This window comes from Oncorhynchus clarkii, chromosome 27, assembly GCF_045791955.1.
Source record: "Oncorhynchus clarkii lewisi isolate Uvic-CL-2024 chromosome 27, UVic_Ocla_1.0, whole genome shotgun sequence".
Classification (NCBI taxonomy): Eukaryota; Metazoa; Chordata; class Actinopteri; order Salmoniformes; family Salmonidae; genus Oncorhynchus; species Oncorhynchus clarkii.
This window is the reverse complement of record NC_092173.1, coordinates 12,139,379-12,162,897: the sequence shown is the minus strand read 5'-3', so window position 1 is coordinate 12,162,897 and position 23,519 is coordinate 12,139,379. Positions and strand designations below refer to the sequence as shown.

The following is a 23,519-nucleotide window of genomic DNA, read 5'->3' as shown; positions in this document are numbered from 1 at the left end:
AACGAAGCACAGGTAGCGCGCACCCCCTCGAATAGTGCGAGTGGTGCTGCCATACATCTGTAATGAGGAGCTGCAGCTAGACTACTGATGTTTAGAAGGAGGTGATTTAAAGTTTTGCTATTCATCCCTCTGGCTGACCATCATGAACTAGCAAATCATATTCGACTTGTGTTAAAACCACATCAGTTTGCAGCAACCTCCTGATATGATTAAAACAGCCCTCCTTTCCTGTTATCAGGACAATTCACTAATTGAAGGCTTCATTGCAGTCTGTGCAGACCTCAGAAAAGTGGGAGCTCCATTCAGAATAGTGTCTATGGGCAATTCAACTTTGTCACTCCAAAAACACTTTCATGCACTGTGAAATTAGTTGGCCACTTGTTGACATTCCAGTGTTATGAAAAATAAGTCAGATTTGGAAGATCTTTATTGGGTAACGTTCCCCATTTATTTGAATTGAATGTGATGGGAAATGTAGGCCCCTATGTGTGTGAGCCTGTGGATGAAAAAAAGACAGCCTGGTCTCAAAGACTGGACGTAACATAGTAAATGTAATTCCGGAACACTGAAATTAGTATGATAGTTAGCAATTTTTCAATAATTTACTACATTCTAGCTACTTTGCAACTATTTAGCACGTTAGCTAACCCTTCCAATAACCCTAACCTTAACTATTTTAGCTAACCCTTCCCCTAACCCTTTAACCTAACTCTTAAACTTAACCCTAACCCCTGGTCTAGCTAACATTAGCCACTTAGCTAGAATTCGTAACATATCGTACTTTTGCAAATTTGTTACATATTGTACATTTTGCAAATTCAAAACATAATAGGAATTGTAATTTTTAACATATCATACGAAATTAGTGATGGACATTCACAAATGAATACATACCATACGAAACATAGCATATGGAGTGCCTCTGATTTACATACAGAATAATATGAAATGCTCTGAGACCAGGTTGCAGCAGAGGGCAAGTACTGTGGTACTGTTACAGGATAAATAGGTATTTGTGGAGGAATGAATGCACATGTGTGTCTGGGCACAGTCTGCCTGTGTGGGCTGGCAGTGGAAGCTGCTCACATATTATGAGGGATGAATTCAGGCTGTGCTCCTTTAAACCAGCAGCAAAGCAGTATTGTTTGGCATGGACAACACAGTGCCATGGCTGCTGCTTGGAGTGTTCGCAGGGGTGCTACTTTGAGCTCGGTTCCATGTTCTAGAGTTCTCAAGGTACTGGGACATAGTTCTCGGCAATCTCCAGGATGTACAGGTTACAGAGCCCCGAATGGTCCTCACACTGCCGCGTCTCCATGACAACTATCCTGCGGGGTTATTAATGAGTCAATCAAAACTATATTTACTTGATTTTGTGTGTGTGAGAGTGTGTATCCCATGAAAGTATACAGGCACACATACCGGTCTGATCCCACTAGACGGTAGGTCTTCTTGGGGTCTGTGATCTCCTGCAGTATGTCTGGGCCCTCTCCTCTCCTCTGCCAGCCATGACGCCACATGGCCAGCAGAGTGTTCTCAAAATACACTGAACCAGACAGACAGAGGGTGAGAATGTAAATTAGGCCATCAGACAGACAGAGAGACAGACAGAGGGTGAGAATGTAAATTAGGCCATCAGACAGACAGAGAGACAGACAGAGGGTGAGAATGTGCAGTAGGCCCTCCATATCCCAATATTCCCCCCACCCCTCAAACCTCACAATGATTGTATCATGATGACCATACTCTTCTACTCCTCCCCTTCTTACCTACAGCTTCCACATCAAAAGTGAAAGTGGTCTCAGCTTGAAGCGTCCAGTGGCTCCTCTGCGCCCCCTCCAGGCCCACTATGTGTACTGAATCTATTCAGAGGGCAGAGAGGCACACACACATTAGCCCTTCCTACACATTTAATTTTGCTCTTATAGACTGATAGAGACACCGTCATTGGTCTGTAACTAGCCTACTCTTCCTGAGGATGGTGATGATAACAACATGACTTACTTTTAAAGAGCACCAGCAGAGTGTTACAGTCCAGCTGGTTCACCTGCACTGTGCCAGGACACCGGCTCTCTGGAACACAAACACACAGTTACAACAAATCTGTTAGATTGGTCCAAACTAAGAAGAAAGCTCACTACTTCATTGAACTGTATGTTCATAGAAACAAGCCCGTGATGTGTCCAGTTGAGTATTCAGTTCATAGTACCTAAGCCAGTGTTGGTGAACCAAGAGGTGTTGGAGTTGAGGTTCATGTTGTCCAGTTGAATGGGCTGCTCAGGACTGGGGCCCCTGTGTACCCCGAAACACACTAGAGGGTACTCTTGCTGCGGAGCCACCATCATCTCAAACACACGCAGGGGACTGGGCAGGGGGAAGTCAAAGTGCTGCAGGGGACAAATACACAGTCAGGGAAGTAGTCAGAGACTGTCAGCTGTGACAGTAGACGTCAATACAGGGTTGTGTCTAGTAGGGAGAAAACTATTTGAAACGGCGCGAAACAGGGAAGAACTACCTGAACTTAGGTCTTTTGCTAACTGTTTTGCTACGATGTGCCTACTGAATAGGACCCAGGAAGACAGTGGGCAGCAGGATGATGAGAAGGGATGCTGTGAGATCCTGTGTGTACTCACCTTGATGAGCATGAACTTATGCATGGGCTCGTACCACTGCAGGAGCACCACACTGGTCTCCAGGGCACAGCACAGGAACACACAGCCTCGCTGCACGTTGCTGGCTGGAGGGAGCGTTAACAGTCATTTAGCAGACACTTGAAGTCAAATCAACTTTGAATTCAAACCCACCACTCATGTTACAACTGAAGTTCAGTGACTGATCGCCTGGACCCTTTTTTTTTTTATCAAGTTAAACAGAATTCTCAACTCCTCTTTTCTCACCCACTGAGCAGGTCTTGCAGCCTTTGGTGTCCGGTATTTTACATGAGACAGCAAACTTCCTGCAAACAAGAAATAAGATGTATGTTGATGAATAATACTAATTACAGGGGGAGAAAATGTTATAATCAACAACAAACACCAGGGTCGTATTCACTAGGAACCAAGCGGAAGGAAATGGGCCTAAACGGGGAGGGACTACTACTGAGCTTATCCAATAAGAAATGCTTGTTTTGCTCTTCTGTTGGGAAAGGCTTTGCTACGGTGTTCACTAATGAATAAGACCCGGCACTAGCGTGTGGCAATGGATTATAAGGTTACCTAGGCAATAGTCTGTGGGTTGGCAAGGCCACCATTCGCTGCTCCTTTCGGGCCTGCTCATACAACTCCTTCAGTAAGTGAGAATGGAGCTGGGACGACTTACCTGTGGAGGAAAACACACACACACAGATGATTTCAGATTATTTTATCAATTTATTTTACAGATGTTAGTATTGTAGAATGACTATAGCTTGCTGAATCTCACCTGATATTGACATGAGGACATTACTAATGGTGTAAACCCAGCTGCACTTTCCTGGATAGAGCTGCAGGAGAGGGGGAAGAGAACAGCGGATGAGTGAGGCACATGTAGAGTTAAACAGAGATTACAAGCAATATGAAAGCAAAATGCAATAATGTACCTACAACATCCATCTTCCTGAATTGTGCTGTCATACTGTAGCATGAGCTTAATCTCAAAGACCATAAATTCAGCCTGACTATAGCTCTGGTCCAGGGCTTTGGAACGCGTTCATCTCGCTATTGTCAGCACGCAATGCGACCAGATCTAGCCTCGCTGCAGACATGGAAAGACATTCGAGCAGATTCTCACCAGCTCCATGGTGGCCTCTGAGCTGTTCAGGTTGAGGGTGTAGATCCCCTCGTCTGCTCCCAGGATCAGGTGGTGGTCTTTGGTTGTCGGATGGTCCCACATCGTTGAACTATTCACTTTCAACGGACAACCATGGAATACTTTCTTGAAGTACACCTAGACACGAGGTGGAGAACAGGACCCATATTCATAAACCATCTCAGTGTAGGAGTGCTGATCTAGGATCATTTCCCTCATGTCTATATAATCAACTTCATTAGGATCTAAAAAAAACTCAACTGATCCTAGATCAGTACTCCTACTCTGAGACGCTTTATGAACGGGCCCAGGAGTCACTCTCATTGTTCATAGTGTGTGTGTAGTGTTCCAGATAAAGGTGTGAGTACGACTCAGTGCATCGATACACAGTTACAGTAACTGTTGTAAACTGTAGAGTGACGTACTCGTGAGATTGGTGGACAAACTTACTGGTGGTTTCTTCAGCACAGGACTGGGACATTCAACTGGATCCTAAAATAGAAATCAGACACCTATTCTAAACATGCATTTTGGAATCAGTTCATCCACATTTCTGTGAGCCAACAAGTGATGCGTTTTCATGGTCCACCACTCAGAAGGAAAAATTAAGTGCTGTTTTAATTTCTGGTCCCATCCATACCTGGGGGGGCTGTCTCCTTCTCCTGTCTTTCTTGGGGGGCAGCTCAGGCGGTTGGAGGCCCGCTGATCTGTCTGTTATGTGTAATGGGAAGGAAACAGGGTCTACAGGGGACACAATCATGTTGTTACTGTACATCAGAGAGCATGGAGAAGATGCGCTTCAGGGTAAATGTCACAGGTCAAAGGTCATTCACTGTACATGGTACGCAATTCAGAAGGGACAACCGGGTGATCAAATGAAGATCCTATATCTGTAACTGTAGGTAACAAATAGGGATAAGAGTGGAGTTGACACTCACCGGAGTTGACGTTTCGCTGGGACCGTGGACGAGGGACAGGGCGTGTGTGGGTGCCACTAGATGTCCGCAGGAGCGGTGATGGGGCGTAGAGGGTGCGCAGTATCCGGCCCCGTTCGTTCTCCCCTGTCACAAACTCCTCTGAACTGGTATAAACTTTGGGCTGCGTGGGAAAACATAAAGTCAGGCACTGGAAATGTGGCCTTTATCAACTGTATGTCAACACCATATTTATAGACACATGGGATTTGTAGAGGTAACAAATTGACATACTGTAGTTTAGAAAAATGTAGTTGTTGTATACCTTAGGAGGGAGTGGGGGTGGGATGTCATCTAGTGGGATTGTTTCGCTGTTCAGGGAGAAACATAAATAGTTCAGTGTTTCAGATGGTTGTTTTTAGCCAAATCTTTGAATCGAATTTCCCATAAAGCTCTGTTATATAGACGGGTTGGCTGACAACGTCCCAGAAAATTATGTGCGCATCGATGTGGCCGGAAGGTGGGTGTTGTTATCATTCTGAACGGTCAGATAGTTAGCAACAATAACAAGAGACTGCCATGTGGGGAATAGTAGGTATCTCGTTTCAGCTCGTTGTATCTTCTTATTGATACCATGTCTTGTTTTGAGGTGTTTTGACTCATGTCATAATATGGAAAAACATTTGCTAGCTTGCTACCAACAAATGTAACGATGTATTTGAGAGACAACAAGTGCTCATTGTGTAAATGTATTTATATTTTCAATAAACATTTGGAGACAAAATATAGTTTACATGTTGTCAACAGTCTAAGCCAACCCTGTCTATTTTGTCCCATCTGTATTTAAGGATCCTCATTAGCTGCTGCCAAGGCAACAGCTACTCTACCTGGGGTCCAGCAACATTAATAAGATAGTTATATACAATTTAAAATATTGCATTTCAAAACACTTAATGCAATAAATGTAGCCACTACTCCACTATCACATATTTACATTACAACATCAATCTGTACGTGTGTGTAGAGTGCGTGTCTTATAATGTGTATGTGTGTCTGGGCCTGTGTGTGTGTGTGTGTGTATGTCTCTTCACAGTCCCTGCTGTTCCATAAGGTGTATTTATATCTGTTTTTTTTATCTGATTGTACTGCTTGTATCAGTTACTTGATGTGGAATAATAGAGTTCCATGTAGTCATGGCTCTATGTAGTACTGTGCACCTCCAATAGTCCTTTCTTGACTTGGGGATTGTGAAGAGACCTCTGGTGGCATGTCTTGTGGGGTATGGATAGGTGTCTGAGCTGTGTGCTAGTAGTTTAAACAGACACCTCAGTGCATTCAGCATGTCCCATAGTTACGCACGCTTCAGTTCTGTTACTAGACAACCAACCCGTCTATGCTACAAGCATGGTAAAGACAATGATGTTGAGAGCAGTCCATCGACTCCATCCCATCCGAGAAATACAGTACACACTTAGGAAAAAAAAAGTATTCTTCATCATAGGAAAACCCTTTTGGAATCCTTCTTTCTAAGAATGTACATCCAGACCTGTGTTCACTAAGTGTATCAGAGTGGGAGTGCTCATCTAGGAAGAGTTTTACCACAATGGATAAGAGAGGGGGTGCCGATCAATCAGCACTCCTACTCTGGGACGCCTTATGAATGCGGGCCCAGAAACATAGGTCAGAGGGAATGGGTGAAGTACGTATATGTCTCAGTAGGATTGCTTACCTCCTGGTGCAGATGGTGGGACTGTGGAGAGAGTGTGGAGAGGAGGAAGAGAGGGTTGTCAAAGGAATCAGACAAATGTACAACTGAAGAAATGTCAAGCTGATGAATGAATAATCAAGTGTGCGTTAGGATTACATGTCCACGTCATCGTAGTCATCATCCGAGTCCAGGCATTGGTCCCTACGGGAACGAGATCAACACAGTGCTGGTTAAGATCGGTAGTCAACAGTGGTCTTCTCATTACTCATTGGATCATTTGCCCTGTAAGACTTGGAGATGATGGATCCCTCAGTCAGTGTGTGATTGGCTTGCTAAGCAGTAATCCACTTACCTGATTAGACTCTTGTCGCTGCCAGTGGATCCCAGTGTGGAACACTGTACTGTAGGTCGTACCTGAAGCACAGAAAGACAATGACAGACGACTCTGATCAATAAGACACGCAGGCCTACGTTTGTACTGGGAAGCACAGTGGTACACAGGCATGGATAGCACCATAGGTACGCACATGGACACACTCACACACACACGCTTATGCACAGACACGTACCATTGCTTCTGGTGGGGCTGTCTTTACTGGTCTCTTGGTGTAGAGCTGCTCCACTATAACACACATACCAATCCAATGATTAGTTGCACATGTATACAACCGATAACATTTCCTGGACAGGTTCACAAAGGAAAAAACAAACTGAATATATCTCACAGCTGATGTCAGAGTTGGTTCTCTCTGCCTGGTTGTGTCTGTTAATGGAGTGAATCCTTCTCAAGGAGCCAGGTACCACAACCTATAGGAGATATCACCATATAGCCATGAGTACTGCATTTACATTTGACATGTCTTTTACAATGTGTGATCATGTGTATTGATGTTTATTATTCATATTTATTGTATATACAATGTTTATTACTATAGGATTGTATGGTGTGTGTGTGTGTGTGTGTGTTTGATTGTGGAAGGCAAGTGTGTGATGCTCTGACCTCCACGTCCTCCTCCTCAGACGGCAGGCAGGGCTTCAGTTTCTCAGGGTGGCGCAGCTTCTCCAGCAGATCCAAGATCAGATCCTGTCTCAGACACGGCTGGGTCAGAAACAGATGCTGCAGGACAGAGAGAGAGAGACAGAGAGAGAGAGAGACAGAGAGAGAGAGAGAGAGAGACAGAGAGAGAGAGAGACAGAGAGAGAGAGACAGAGACAGAGAGAGAGAGAGACAGAGAGAGAGACAGAGAGAGAGAGAGAGAGAGAGAGACAGAGAGAGAGAGAGACAGAGACAGAGAGAGAGAGAGACAGAGAGAGAGAGAGAGAGAGAGAGAGAGAGAGAGAGAGAGAGAGAGAGACAGAGACAGAGAGAGAGAGAGACAGAGAGAGAGAGACAGAGAGCGAGAGAGACAGACAGAGAGAGAGAGAGACAGAGAGACATGGAGAGACAGAGAGACAGGGAGAGAGAGAGAGAGAGAGACACACAGAGAGAGAGACACAGAGACAGAGAGAGACAGAGAGAGCGAGAGAGAAATTAGGAAGTGAAAAAGGATTACAGGTACTACAAGACATGAATAGAGGAGCTCAAGCCTTTGATCTGGGTATGGTAGTGGGTGCCAGGTGCACTGGTTTGTATCAAGAACTGCAACGCTGCTGGGTTTTTCATGCTCAACTGTTTCCCCTGTGAATCATGAATGGTCCACCACCCAAAGGACATCCAGCCAACTTGACACAACTGTGGGAAGCATTGGAGTCAATATGGGCCAGCATCCCTGTGGAATGCTTTCGACACCTTGTAGAGTTCATGTCCCGGAGAATTGAGGCTGTTCTGAGAGCAAAAGGGGGTGGAACTCAACATTAGGAAGGTGTTCTTAATGTTTGGTATACTCAGTGTACACAGTAGACCTACTAGTGATCGACGTTAGCAGCACCACAAAAGTATAGCAAGCCAAAGTTGCCTAATAAGTAAAGTGTTCAGTGCGTTCTTAGATCATCTCATCAACAACATATCAACAATGTGCTGACAAAAACTAAAAAACCTCATCAACGTCAACAGCACCATCATCAACAACATATTACCGTCATCATCCTCAAAATCATTGTTCCTAGCCTACCTGCCTCTCTTCCATGTATTGAAAAGGGCAATGGCCATAGGGGGTGAAGGAGTGCTTGTACATGTTAGTCTTAACAGTGGGGAATCTACACTGGGAGCCAGAGGATAGCACCTGGAACTCATGGTGTAGGGGGTGGGTACAGTCAGAGAGGATGGATTCTGCCTTCCTCACCACTTGTCTGTTGTACAGGTCAGACAGACTACTCTGCTGGACTCTTGAGATTTTGCACCATTCTAGCTAGTGCAGTTTTAGGAAAGGTGAGGCAAGGAGAAAGAGGAGAGGTGGGTGAGTAAGATCGAGCAGAGAAGAGAGACATTCTCTGTGTTTCTTGAGGTTTACTCACTGTCAGCATCTTTGAGGCACTGGGTCTCTTCTTAGTGTTCCTGATCAGCATCGTCTTGACAAAGTTATAGAAAATCGAGGACCTAACATGAAAGTGGTAGAAGAAAATACTGTTGTTTTAACCAACTGCATATTACAGACCGTAGATTAATTGACTGAATTAATGAAGGAATACAGGTATCATTGCCCCAGCCCAGGTGGATAGTAATGGTCTTACTGCATACCATTTGGACTTTTCCTTTAGTTTAGGAGGCTGGTAGCCACTTTTGGACATGAGGAACAGCACCCTGAGAAAAGACAAGATTTTAATATGAGGTTTGTGTCTGTCTGTCTGTGTGTGTGCGTGTGCGTGTGTGTCGTCACAGGTCAGTATTGTAAATATGAATTTGTTCTTAATTGACTTATAAAGTATATAATAAAGGTGAAATAAAAAATAAAAAGTGGGGTAGGCATGTGCGTAATTTGTTAAAAGCATGAATGTATATCCAACTGGAACATGAGGGGGTGTGGAAGGAGGAAAGTCTAGATTCTTTCTGCGGGGAGCGTGAATGTAAGAAAGAATGTTGTGTGTGTGGGTTAAAGGAATGATTTGAGTGTGTTTGTGATTACCGTAGTGGGTGCACATCGAATAGGGGAGGCTGCAGCTCAGCCAGCTCGATGGCAGTGATTCCCACAGACCACACGTCACACAGCTCATTGTAACCCCCCTTTATCTCCACGGCAGCCACCTCTGGCGCCATCCTGGAAGACACGGGCCACCGCTACCATCAACATCAAGACCATCTGACATCACATACAACCTCGAGAAGAGCCACATGGAGGGGACTCATTTGACCTGCAACCTCACCAGTAAGGAGTCCCGATGAAGGACATCCGCCGTGCCAAAGTAGCCGTGATCTGTGCCGAAATCCCAAAGTCCGCTAAACAGCCAGACAATAAATATGTCACCTATTTAATATGTGAGGACAAAAATCTATGATTTAAGTGTCATGATTTATCGCCTGTTGAGTGTTTTAGGGCTTCACAGTCACACACCTAGCTTCACCTCTCCTTGGTCATTCAGGAGGATGTTGGCCCCCTGGACAACAGGAAGATGAGACACAAGCGATCATGACAGAGCAATGTGTACAGTATATTCTGTCTGGACAGCATGAAAACACAACAAACATTGCATCCTAACTTAAAGCAAGCCTTGTCTGAGCCAGAACGGTCCTTAGTGACAGACTAGCGTCCTGTCTAGGAGGTGTTCTAGTACATCAAGTTGACTCATGCTACTGAAACAGGAGATAGGCTCCTGCCCCTATGGGCCATTCATAACCGTTATAGAGGCCTAACTCATCCCAGCAGATTAGGGAGTCAACCCTGGTCATCTCACCTTTATGTCTCTGTGAATCTTCTTCTGGCCATGTAAGTAATCCAGACCCTGCAGGTAGACAGTTAGTACACTGATACGTGTTGATATCAAAGCAACTATTATCTATAACAACCAAAGTGACATGTTATACACTCTATACTCTATACGTGTGATATGAGTGATCTTACCTGAAACATCTCCCTGCAGATAAATGCAATCTGAAGCTCAGAGAGAGGCCCGGTCACTAGAGGGAGAAAAGAGGGGGTGAAGTAGGACATTCTGTTACAGTGGTAGAGAGTAATCTGCTCCAGTTCACCCACACACATACTCTCACTCACACACACACACCTGTATTCAACACACACTCTCTCGGGGACGAAGTGATAAAATGTCTTAAGAAGTACAGCAGTCGCTAATGATGAGGAACGCACTCAAATCTATAAAAATAGGCAAATGCAAAATATGTTTTGGGCAGAGGGGTTTTGCAGTAGAAAAAAAGGGTTCCAAAAGGGTTCTTCTGCTGTCCCTATAAGATAACCCTTTTTGGTTCCAGGTAGTACTTATTTGGGTTCCACGTAAAATTATCTGTGGAAAGGATTTTATATGGAACCCAAAAGAGTTCTACCTGGAACCAAAAAGGGTTCTTCAAAGGGTTCTCATATAGGGACAGCCAAATAACCTTTTAAGGTTCTAGATAGCATAGTGTAGTTGTGTAGTTGACCTTTAAGAGTGTCCCTGTGTTTGAACTTTGGGCACATCATAACATGACATGACTTCCTGCCAGATGTTCGTCACAAAGTAAACCCGGCTGGTTGTGAGACTGATCTGTATTCAAAGCCTGATCAAACCACTTATTTGTCTCTCATTCACACATACTGTAGATCACCTCTCGCTTTTTGTTTGTCTGATATGTTCACCTTCCTTCTCAGAGTTTTCTCAGTTGAAGAGATAAATCCTAAATCAACCTAAGCTGGCACACACACACACACACACACACACACACACACACACACACACACACACACACACACACACACACACACACACAAACACACAAACACACCATGGTAAACATCCTGAAGAGAGCCTCCTCCACAGAACTCCATGCAGATCGACAGCTTGTTGGCCCTGGAAACACACACGCATGTCACACACACACACACACACACACACACACACACACACACACACACTTTATCTGTCATATGAAAGGGTTATACTCCCAGTAACTTTATCATGATCACAACTGATAATATTTCCAATTAGTCCGTATCATCCTATTCCAACTAGTGTATGATATGTGGCTGTGTGTGGCAGGGCCTGCTCAGTGCCCACTCACTGTATATAGCTGCCATAGTAGGCCACAATGTTGCGGTGCTTGCAGCTCTTCACTATGACGATCTCCTGCTGGATTACTGAGAAGTCCTCCTCTGTGTGGGAAAAGGTCAAATCATCTCATATAATTTTATACCATGTACCACACTGCAGTGCATATGGATGCCAGATGATGTCACAATATAGCACCACAACATAATCTTGGTTTGTTACCAACTACTTTTTTGGAACGGTAACATTTGACACCTGCATTACTGCAGAAATATGATACCAATGTGAATTGAAAGGTTTGTTTCTTTCAGACCTGGGTTGAAATACTACTTGAAATCATTTCAAATACTATTTTTGTGCTCGATTGAGCTTGCCTGTTGTAATGGAACCAATATAAATGTCTAGAATGACCAAAACCCTGCCCACCTGGCACTCCAGACAGGTTAAAGTAAACGCTCCAAGTATTTGAAAGATATCAAATAGTATTTGAACCGATGATGTACAGTATATAAACCCTGGATTGCTGATGCTATGTATTGGCCATTGAGAGGCTTTGAAGCCACCATGTTGGCCATATTGGCCCTCCCCAGTAGGAGCAGTCCTCCATAGGAATGGATGGAATTCTACAGTATTTCAATTAACTGTTTCAAGGACAAAATAAAATTTAAGTATTTTTTGTTGTACACCCAATATGTCCCCCTGTTGATGATGCTTATTATGCATTATAGTTGAACCAAAAGTTTACATGTAACAAAAAATGAAATAGGAAACAATAAAATATATATATATGTGAAATTGAATTAATCAATAATATATGTTGATGCTAATATTATGTACAATATTTAGTTATGTTTCCATATGATAACAATAGCCTAATAAATGTAATATGCCATAAACTATTGTTTTTTAACAGTTTCAATCAATTCATTCTAATTAACTTAATAATTATGACACACCCCTCACTATTGGTCATTGGTTGCACTAATTGCACTGGTTGTCTACATAACCTGGTTCAAGTATTCATGACATTACCCTGAAGAAGGCAAAGTGATCATGAAACATTGGTGATTTACCCAGTAAATTACTGGGAGTTTATATATAGAGTGTGCAACTCTTTATTTTTATAGTTTATAGTTTATTTGCCGTTAGTCAGCACCTCTACATAGAATCATTTTCTTTGGGTGTGCTCCAGCTCATGTTTTTTATTAAAAAAACGAATGGAGACATTAATAAATGCATTTCTATATCTTCCAAAATACTTTTACAATGGTGTGGGAGTGCCAAGATGGAGGCACGGGGGCTTCAACAAAGCACCCCCAATCAGTCATCTAGTGTATATATAAATCATTGATGTGTGGTCTCTAGTATCTGTAGTAACAGAGGGGACTTCTTTACCTGGCTCCATCTTGATGACCTTGATAGCTGCCAGCTCCCCGTTCTGCTTGTTCCGAGCCTGAGTAAAAGACAGCTGCATCAGTCAGTGGGCTTGTTATGGAAGGGGGAGTATAACCTGATTCACTGACCTCAGGACAGATTTTTTTATTTCACCTTTATTTAACCAGGTAGGCTAGTTGAGAACAAGTTCTCATTTACAACTGCAACCTGGCCAAGACAAAGCAAGGCAGTGCGACACAAACAACACAGAGTTACACATGGAATAAACAAACATACAGTCAATAACACAATAGAAAAAGTCTATATACAGTGTGTGCAAATGAGGTAAGATAAGAGAGGTAAGGCAATAAATAGGCCATAGTGGCGCAATAATTACAATGTAAACACTGGAGTGATAGATGTGCAGAAGATGAATGTAGAGTAGTAGAGATACTGGGGTGCAAAGGAGCAAAAAATAATACAAATAAATAAAAAACAGTATGGGGATGAGGTAGTTGGATGGGCTATTTACAGATGGGCTATGCACAGGTGCAGTGATCTGTGAGCTGCTCTGACAGCTGGTGCTTAAAGTTAGTGAGGGAGATATGAGTCTACAGCTTCAGTGATTTTTGCAATTCGTTCCAGTCAATGGCAGCAGAGAACTGGAAGGAAAGGCAGTCAAAGTAGTAATTGGCTTTGGGGGTGACCGGTGAAATATACCTGCTGGAGCAGGTGCTACAGGTAGGTGCTTCTATGGTGACCATTGAGCTGAGATAAGGCGGGGCTTTACCTAGCAAAGACTTATAGATAACCTGGAGCCAGTGGGTTTGGCAACGGATATGAAGCGCGGGCCAGCCAACGAGAACATACAGGTCGCAGTGGTGGGTAGTATATGGGGCTTTGGTGACAAAACGGATGGCACTGTGATATACTGCATTCAATTTGCTGAGTAGAGTGTTGGAGGCTATTTTGTAAATGACATTGCCGAAGTCAAGGATCGGCAGGATAGTCAGTTTTACGAGGGTATGTTTGGCAGCATGAGTGAAGGATGCTTTGTGGCGAAATAGGAAGCCGATTCTGGATTTAATTTTGGATTGGAGATGCTTAATTTGAGTCTGGAAGGAGAGTTTACAGTCTAACTAGACACCTAGGTATTTGTAGTTGTCCACAAATTCTAAGTCAGAACCATCCAGAGAAGTGATGGTGGACGGGCGGGCAGGTGCGGGCAGTAATTGGTTGAAGAGCATGCATTTAGTTTTACTTGCATTTAAGAGCAGTTGGAGGCCACGGAAGGAAAATTGTATGGCATTGAAGCTCATCTGGAGGTTAGTTAACACAGTGTCCAAAGAAGGGCCAGAAGTATACAGAATGGTGTCGTCTGCGTAGAGGTGGAACAGAGAATCACCAGCAGCAAGAGCGACATCATTGAGTTGGCCGGAGAATTGAACCCTGTGACAGCCCCATCGAGACTGCCAGAGGTCTGGACAACAGGCCCTCCGATTTGACACACTAAACTCTTTCTGAGAAGTAGTTGGTGAACCAGGCGAGGCAGTCATTTGAGAAACCAAGGCTGTTCAGTCTGCCGATAAGAATGTGGTGATTGACAGTCGAAAGCCTTGGCCAGGTTGATGAATACAGCTGCACAGTATTGTCTCTTATCGATGGCGGTTATGATATCGTTTAGGACCTTGAGCGTGGCTGAGGTGCACCCATGACCAGCTCGGAAACTCCTACCGGAGAAGGTACGGTGGGATTCGAAATTGTCGGTGATCTGTTTGTTAACTTGGCTTTCGAAGACCTTAGAAAGTTAGGGTAGGATATATATAGGTCTGTAGCAGTTTGGGTGTAGAGTGTCTCCCCCTTTGAAGAGGGGGATAACCGTGGCAGCTTTCCAATCTTTGGGGATCTCAGACGATACGAAAGAGAGGTTGAACAGGATAGTAATAGGGGTTGCAACAATTTTGTGTGATCATTTTAGAAAGAGAGGGTCCAGATTGTCTAGCCTAGCTGATTTGTAGGGGTCCAGATTTTGCAGCTTTTCAGAACATCAGCTATCTGGATTTGGGTGAAGGAGAAATGGGGGAGGCTTGGGCAAGTTGCTGTGGGGGGGTACAGGGCTGTTGACCGGGGTAGGGGTAGCCAGGTGGAGTGCATGGCCAGCCGTAGAAAAATGCTCAATTAAATTCTCAATTATCGTAGATTTATCGGTGGTGACAGTGTTTCCTAGCCTCAGCGCAGTGGGCAGCTGGGAGGAGGTGCTCTTATTCTCCATGGACTTTACAGCGTCCCAGAACTTTTTGGAGTTTGTGCTACAGGATGCAAATTTCTGTTTGAAAAAGCTGACCTTTGCTTTCCTGACTGACTGTGTATATTGGTTCCTGACTTCCCTGAAAAGTTACATACCGCGGGGGCTATTCGATGCTAATGCAGAACGCCACAGGATGTTTTTGTACTGGTCAAGGGCAGTCAGGTTTGGAGTGAACCAAGGGCTATATCGGTTCCTGGTTCTACATTTTTTGAATGGGGCATGCTTATTTAAGATGGTGAGGAAAGCCCTTTTAAAGAATAACCAGGCATCCTCTACTGACGAAATGAGGTCAATATCCTTCCAGGATACCCGGGCCAGGTCGATTAGAAAGGCCTGCTCAATGAAGTGTTTTAGGGAGCGTTTGACAGTGATGAGGGGTGGTTGTTTGACTGCAGACCCTTTACGGATGCAGGCAATGAGGCAGTGATCGCTGCGATCCTGGTTGAAGACATCAGAGTTGTATTTGGAGGGCAGGTTGGTTAGGATAACATATATGAGGGTGCCCGTGTTTACCGATTTGGGGTTGTACCTGGTAGGTTCATTGATAATTTGCGTGAGATTGAGGGCATCAAGTTTAGATTGTAGGATGGCCGGGGTGTTAAGCATGTCCCAGTTTAGGATCATGTTGGGTCTATGAGTTTATGCTACAATTACTTTCCATTGAAGATGTGTGTTCATTATCGGATGAGAGTTGAGTTGGCGTAGCTTTACTGTGGCGTTCACTGTTTTGTTTACTGGTTCACCAACTACTTCTCAGGAAAGAGTTTAGTGTGTCAAAACACCTACCAAGACTGCCCAGACTCTGTTAATTACTTCTGCATTGCCAAATCACAAAGCCTACACACACTAGAGCACACCAATGACAGACCCTGTTTGTTGGTTGACACAACAACACTAAACATAGCCCATGAATGTGCACAGTGGAAAGTAGACAGATAATAGGATGGGGTTGGCTGGCAGGGGGCTGGGTTGAGTGGAGAGAGATGGCCACTGAAGAAAAGCCACAAAACAAACAGTGCTCATCTCGCAGACCACTGGAAACGTTGTGATCGAAGCCAGGCAGTTTCCATGGTGACGTCAATGACCTTGTTGACAGACTGACACCACATAGACACACATGCAGACACTCACAAGCTCTTACACTCAGAGGACGAAGTGACAAATTTATTTTAAGAAGCACGGCAGTCGATAATGATCAGTAACTTATGATCACTCAAATTAAATGTCTAAAAATAGGCGAATGCAGAACATGTTTTGGATGAAGGATGGGTTTAACAGTGCAATGGTAAATGGTGATAGGTGACCTTTAAGAGTGTCACTGTGTCTGAACCTTAGGAACATCACAACTTAACTTCCTCCCAGTGGTACTTCACAAAGTAGAACTGTAGATCACCTCTCACCTTTGTTTGGAAGGATTTTTCTCCCTTCCTCTTTCTTAGAGTTTCCCCAGTTAAAGTGATGAAGTTACCCCCCCCACACACACACACAGTCTTGTACAGCTAACCTTGTGGGGTCACGAAATGTAAACCCCTTAGAATATGCATTTGACCCTTGTTTGTCTACGGTTCTTGTGGGTACTTCTGGTCCCCACAAGTATAGTTAAACACGCCCACACACACACACACACACACACACACACACACACACACATATATACACATTAATTGTGAAGTGTAGATTCTGTAAATACCAATGACTCTCTCACTTCTTTATTTTCCACTTTCTGTCAAAGATTGCACCCGGCACAAAATGTCATCGCATTTTATTGGCAGAGTCACATCACAATAACCCACTGTTTTCAGTATTATAAGTATTGTGGCTTGGCTGAAACTCAACCTTATCCTGTCCTTTGTGGAGTCAATGCCTATGAGCCTGTGGGATCAATTCTATTGCATCGAAAACTTGAGAATTGTGTAAGTAGTTCTTCTGAATGTCACATCAGTAGGATCCCTGCCTACAGATGTAACAAGTCTACTTGCATAGGAGGGTAAATCCATTTGAATTCAATCACTTTTTGAAAGTATCCATAAATGTTTGCCCATGGTCAGAAAGTGACTTCTTGGACCTGAATTCCAAAACATTCAGGAGATAGAGGTGCTCAAATTTGACCCATTTTGCATACCCCACCATACTATGAGACATCCATGTCTTCATCACTGGAAAATACCAATGGTTGAATTTGGTTTAATTTAAAAGCAAAATAGGTCAACTTTGAGCACCTTTATTTCTTGAATGTTTTGACATTCAGGTCCAAAATAGTCCCTTTCTGACCACTTCTACAATGGGCAAATACTGTATGTATGGAAGGTTTAGTTCAAATCAAAAGGGGGTGCTATCAAAAAATTCAAATTAATTTACACTAGATAGAAGATAGGAGTTTAAGTTGAAAAAAAGGATTCTTAGTTCAATGTGTACCAACAAATATTTTGCTTTTATGGAAGTGTGCCGAAGCAGAAGTGTTTACAGGAGGCCTAGGGACAGTTGGGAGGCCTGATAACAAGGTAGTTCAACAGAGATGTACCCACAGTGGTGTTGTGGATACATAGAGTTCAGAATTACCAACCTATAAAAACCCACAGCTCTTTGAATTACTGAGAAGCATCATAAAGTTGCCCAACAAGAAAAACTAAAAACTAACATATGACCCATTGACAAATATTGGCAGAAGTCCAGGTATTTTTCTGGTGTTTATTTTTGTTTCCTTGACCCCCCACCCCCCTCCAGACACTGTTGACACAGACAGCATGCTAACCAAACCTATTCTCCCTCTCCCACACATGCTCACTCAAGGCTGGCCTGTTTCCCTGACACTGTGGGTAAGCAAAGTGCTGCATCTGCAGGTCTCCATCAGTGTTCAGTCTGCTTGTTGAATCAACACATAGGCCGGCTTCGAGGGTGGATGAGTGTGTGTGTGTGTGTGTGTGTGCCTGTATGTGTCAGCTTGTGTGTATGCCCCTGTGGGTGAGTGTATGTATGTGAAAGCCCCTGTGGCTTCAGTGCTTTGAATGTGTATTTATTCACATTCAACTGTCTGTTCGCAGGCATTGCTACCATAAGTTGTTGAATAAATGCAAACCACTGTGAAAATAGAGCAGAATCTATCGGTGGCCTCCGTTTCTCTTGGGAGAGGAAGTACGCTTCATATCCCCCCTACTTTGCATCAGTCACATGTACAGTGGACAAGCTCCTGAACACAGCAGCTGGCAAACTCTGCCAAAGCTTGTCCAGTAAGACCATTTATGACATTATAAAATCTTTGTCCTTCTTCTACAATACCATTATTGACATTGTAGAGTATACCAAGATTCTGGAAAGGGCATAAATTCCACATAAGATACACATTTTACACAAAATGTTCCTTATGGAATAAAAGTGAAAATGGTGTGCTCCACATTCAATTCATGCTATACGTAGCAACTGAATGAAATGATCATGGCTGGTGCTGAATAGCACACTCATCATGTGGTGTTCAAACAGGTGCAAAACACACTGCATTTCTGCAAAGTTCTGTGACAGGATGCAATATGACTTATTCAGAGATCGAATGTGTCCTTGCAACTTGTCTGTAACAAGTGTTACTGAAAGATACAGTTGGATATTGCCTCCCAACATCCATGCATATCAATGACAAGCTTCTGTATTTGTTTGACTGGATGTGATGTTCCAACTCACCTATTGGTCACATCCTTAGGCCCTATCCTGATTCGAGGTAAACACATTGTGTACCTAATGTGGTCACAATAAATAGAACACATTCTGCCCATTAACAAAATTGCTGTATACAAAGTCACAGTGTAACTGACTGGGGTTGAGCTGTGAGGGGTAAACACAACTGACCTCATGGTAAGAGTATAGGACTCAGTTACCTGAAGAAAGACAACAGATCAACCTCTATTCCCTGGTGAGCTATGACACAATCCTTCACTACTCGGGGAAACATATTCCACAGAATTGAGATAATACACTTTCATGTAATATACAAAGGGCCATGTTCACTAACCAAAAGTGAAAGATGAAGAGAAAGGAAACCTGTGTATGAAAATATCTGATCATATATGCTTTTTCGAAAACCACTTCCTTTTTTGAAACAGGAATTACAAAAAACTGAAGTCTAAACTTCCTGAGAATGTGAATAAACTAATCCAACAAGGTTAATTTACTTGCGACATGATTTAGGCCTACATGAAATCAAACCATAGCTTGCAGCCACAAATAAAATTGAATATTTTATTGTAAATCAGACTATTGACATTCGAAACACAGGCCACCATGAGAAACATCACAAAAAAAGTAAAAAGCACAGCAACAAGGTAACATAAAACTCTCTGAAAATGTCCTGGCTGTGAGTTGTTTTTATCTCTGACCTTGTAAACCTCGCCATAGGTGCCTCCACCGACCCGGAGCAGAATCTCAAAGTCCTCCTGGGGGTTCCGGGTGGAGATGTCCAGTGCAGCCCGGTTCTGGGAGTCCATTACTCCTGGGACATGGCGCAAACTCACACACATACACAAACTCCCTCCACTGACTCCTGTTCCTGCTGCAGGTCGCACAAACACCACTTTCTCTCACCTTCCTTCTTCACTCACCAGTTAGACCCCCCTCCTTCTCTCGTCTCTTTTTTCACTCTGTTGCCTGAACTAAATGATCTCTGATTTTCAGTGAAGCTCATTTACATTTTCTCTGGTTTTATTTCCTGTTGGGTGTCAGTCTCTGAAGGTGTGAGTGTATGAGAGAGAGAGAGGGGTGGGGAGGAGAGACTTAGTTTCACCATTGTCTTTTTGACATTCTTTGTAGTGTGTGTGTGTGTGTGTAGCTGCGTTACTCTTGTTCTCTGTGTGGGTTTTCTCTTGTCACTTGGGCATGCCTGCAGAAGTGTGAGCTACAAATATGCAATGCTGCTCTCGTTTGAAACCATTTATAATGGCCTGACTTCCTGTAGAGCAACAGTAGCATGTCGATACACATGAAAAATTGCCATGCTTCAGAGTGGTAGAGATCATTAGCTAAAATGTTATTGTCAATGAGGAAGTAAAAAAAAATATATATATATATATATATACATATATATATATATATATATATATGAACTCTGACTACAAAAGGACATAAGTCAAAGGCATCACATTGCTCCAGTATTGGTGAAAAGAAATTAAAACCAAAATAAAAGAGAGGACACATTTGCTGGACCTGCTGACAGCACTAAAGGTGTTGTACTGTAATATGCATCTACTGTTGTTAGAATGACAGCAGGTTATATAGCATGATATTGTCAAATCAAATATTGTCACATGCGCCGAATACAAGACTTGACTGTGAAACGCTTGCTTATGAGCCTTCCCCAACTACGTCAAATTAATAATAATAATTAACACAAGAGGAATAAAATACACAAGAATGGAGGTATATACAGGGAGTACCAGATCAATGTGGAGCTATATACAGGGAGTACCAAGACCAGATCTATGTGGAGCTATATACAGGGAGTACCAGTACCAGATCTATGTGGAGCTATATACAGGGAGTACCAGTACCAGATCTATGTGGAGCTATATACAGGGAGTACCAAGACCAGATCTATGTGGAGCTATATACAGGGAGTACCAGTACCAGATCTATGTGGAGCTATATACAGGGAGTACCAAGACCAGATCAATGTGGAGCTATATACAGGGAGTACCAGTACCAGATCTATGTGGAGCTATATACAGGGAGTACCAAGACCAGATCTATGTGGAGCTATATACAGGGAGTACCAAGACCAGATCTATGTGGAGCTATATACAGGGAGTACCAAGACCAGATCAATGTGCAGGGGTACGAGGTATTTGAGCTAGATATGTACATGAAGGCAGGGTAAAGTGACGAGGCATCAGGATAGATAATAATAAGAGTAAGAATAAAGAACAGTCTAGCAGCAGCTTATGATGAATGTGAAAGTGTGCGTGTGGTATCGTTATTCCTGTGTGTTGTGTGTGTATTTAGAGCATGTGAATGTGTGTGGGTTTGTGTGAGTGTCAGTGTAGTGTGTATGTACAGTGAATTCATAAAGTACTCAGACCCCTTAACATTTTCCACATTTTGTTTTGTTACAGCCTTATTCTAAAATTGACCAAATAAAAACATTTCCTCACCAATCTACACACAATACTCCATAATAACAAAGCAAAGAGGTTTTTAGAAAATTCTGCTAATGTATTAAAAATGAAAAGTAAATAAGGTATTTCAGTTTAAGTATTCAGACCCTTTACTATGAGACTCGAAATTGAGCTCAGGTGCATCGTTTCCATTGATCATCCTCAAGATGTTTATACAACTTGATTGGAGTCCACCTGTGGTAAATTCAATTGATTGGCCATGATTTGGCCCGCATCTGCCTATATAAGGTCCCACAGTTGACAGTGCATTTCAGAGGGAAAACCAGGGTATGAGGTCTAAGGAAGTATTTGTAGCACTCCGAGCCAGGATTGCGTCGAGGCACAGATCTGGGAAGGATACCAAAACATTTCTGCAGCATTGAAGGTCCCCAAGAACAGTGGCCTCAATCATTCTTAAATGGAAGAAGTTTGGAACCGCAAAGACTCAATCTAGAGCTGGCCGCCTGGCCAAACTGAGAAATCGGGGGAGAAGAGGCTTGGTCAAGGAGTTGACCAAGAAACACACTCTGACAGAGGTCTGGAGAACCTTCCAGAAGAACAACCATCTCTACAGCACTCCACCAATCAGGCCTATATGACAGTGGCCAGACGGAAGCCACTCAGTAAAAAGGCACATGACAGCCAGCTTGGAGTTTGCCAAAAGGCACCTGAAGGACTCTCAAACCATGAGAAACAAGATTCTCTGGTCTGATGAAACCAAGATTGATCTCTTTGGCCTAAATGCCAAGCGTCACACCTGGAGGAAACCTGCCATCATCCCTACGTTGAAGCATGATGGTGGCAGTATCATGCTGTGGAGAACGTATTTCAGTGGCAGGGACTGGGAAAGTAGTTAGGATCGAGGGAAAGAAGAACGGAGCAAAGTACAGAAATCCTTGATGAACGCTCAGGACACCAGACTGGGGTGAAGGTTCACCTTCTAACAGGACAACGACCCTAAGCACACAGCCAAGACAACGCAGGAGTGGCTTCGGGACAAGTCTCTCAATGTCCTTGAGTGGTCCAGCCAGAGCCTGGACATTCTGCAGAATATTTTTGGTACCCTTTCTTAGCTCTGTGTCTCAGCGCTCTACAGACAATTCCTTCGACCTCATGGCTTGGTTATTGCTCTGATGTGAACTGTCAACTGTGGAACCTTATATAGACAGATGTGTGCCTTTCAAAATCATGTCCAATCAATTGAATTTACAGGTGTTCTCCAATCAAGTTGTAGAAACATCTCAAGGATGATCAATGGAAACAGGATGCACCTGAGCTCGATTTTGAATCTCATAGCAAAGGGTATGAATACTTATGTGAATAAGGTATGTTTTTTTTATATACATTTGCAAAAATGTCAACCTGTTTTCGCTTTGTCACTATGGGGTATTGTGTGTAGATTGAAGATTTTATTTTTATTTAATCAATTTTAGAATAAGGCTGTAATGTAACAAAATGTAGAAAAAGAGAAGGGTTCTGAATATTTTTAGAATGCACTGTAGTCCAGGTAACCGTTCAATTAACTATTGTGTTGTTGATGAGTGAGTGCACACATTTTGCATTAGTTGTCACATATTATAAACATAGAAAAGTATGACATTTAACACCCCGCCCCCTGCCTGGTCTTTGCCACCCCCTGTCTGATCATACAAGCAAGCCCACAGTGTGTCTGTCAAAAGCCATAGCACAAACACCCACTGGTGTTAGACATACACTAAAGTATGCTCGTCGAACATCTCATTTCAAAATCATGGGCATTAATATGGAGTTGGTCCCCTTTTGCTGCTATAACAGCCTCTACTCTTCTGGGAAGGCTTTCCACTTAATTCCATTCAGCCACAAGAGCATTAGTGAGGACGGGCACTGATGTTGGGTGATTAGGCTTTGCTCGTAGTCGGAGTTCCAATTCATCCCAAATGTGTTCGATGGGGTTGAGGTTCTTCCACACCGATCTCGACAAACCATTTCTGTAAAGTGAGGTCCATTAATTTTGGGAAATATGTTCCCAAGTATTTTCACGCAAAAGAGAGCAACATGTGATCGTAATTATGTTTTTATCAAATATTATATGTTTGGGATTATTGCCGTTAAATTGCAGTCTACAAATGATTTATGTTCCGGACCCCCGACCATTCGCTCAAGAAGAAAATCGGCCCGCGGAT

The 23,519-nt window shown here is 43.2% G+C and overlaps 1 protein-coding gene across 1 annotated transcript; it reads right to left on the bottom strand.

Annotated features, from left to right (window-relative positions):
* Window positions 1-414: 414 nt before the first annotated feature.
* LOC139386225 (mitogen-activated protein kinase kinase kinase kinase 5-like) lies at window positions 415-19,947 on the bottom strand. Its single transcript, XM_071131706.1, has 31 exons — window positions 19,588-19,947; window positions 12,937-12,994; window positions 11,555-11,645; window positions 11,279-11,343; window positions 10,404-10,459; window positions 10,237-10,284; window positions 9,897-9,939; window positions 9,709-9,781; window positions 9,471-9,602; window positions 9,086-9,148; window positions 8,863-8,944; window positions 7,409-7,525; window positions 7,134-7,215; window positions 6,978-7,030; window positions 6,761-6,822; window positions 6,565-6,609; window positions 6,430-6,450; window positions 5,026-5,071; window positions 4,725-4,884; window positions 4,427-4,527; window positions 4,237-4,278; window positions 3,769-3,924; window positions 3,421-3,481; window positions 3,216-3,318; window positions 2,898-2,956; window positions 2,634-2,737; window positions 2,210-2,387; window positions 2,005-2,073; window positions 1,770-1,862; window positions 1,423-1,546; window positions 415-1,328 (listed from the first exon to the last, which is right to left on the bottom strand). The coding sequence occupies exons 1-31, from the start codon at window positions 19,726-19,728 to the stop codon at window positions 1,232-1,234; spliced, it is 2,625 nt and encodes an 874-aa protein (XP_070987807.1). The 5' UTR covers window positions 19,729-19,947; the 3' UTR covers window positions 415-1,231.
* Window positions 19,948-23,519: the final 3,572 nt, after the last annotated feature.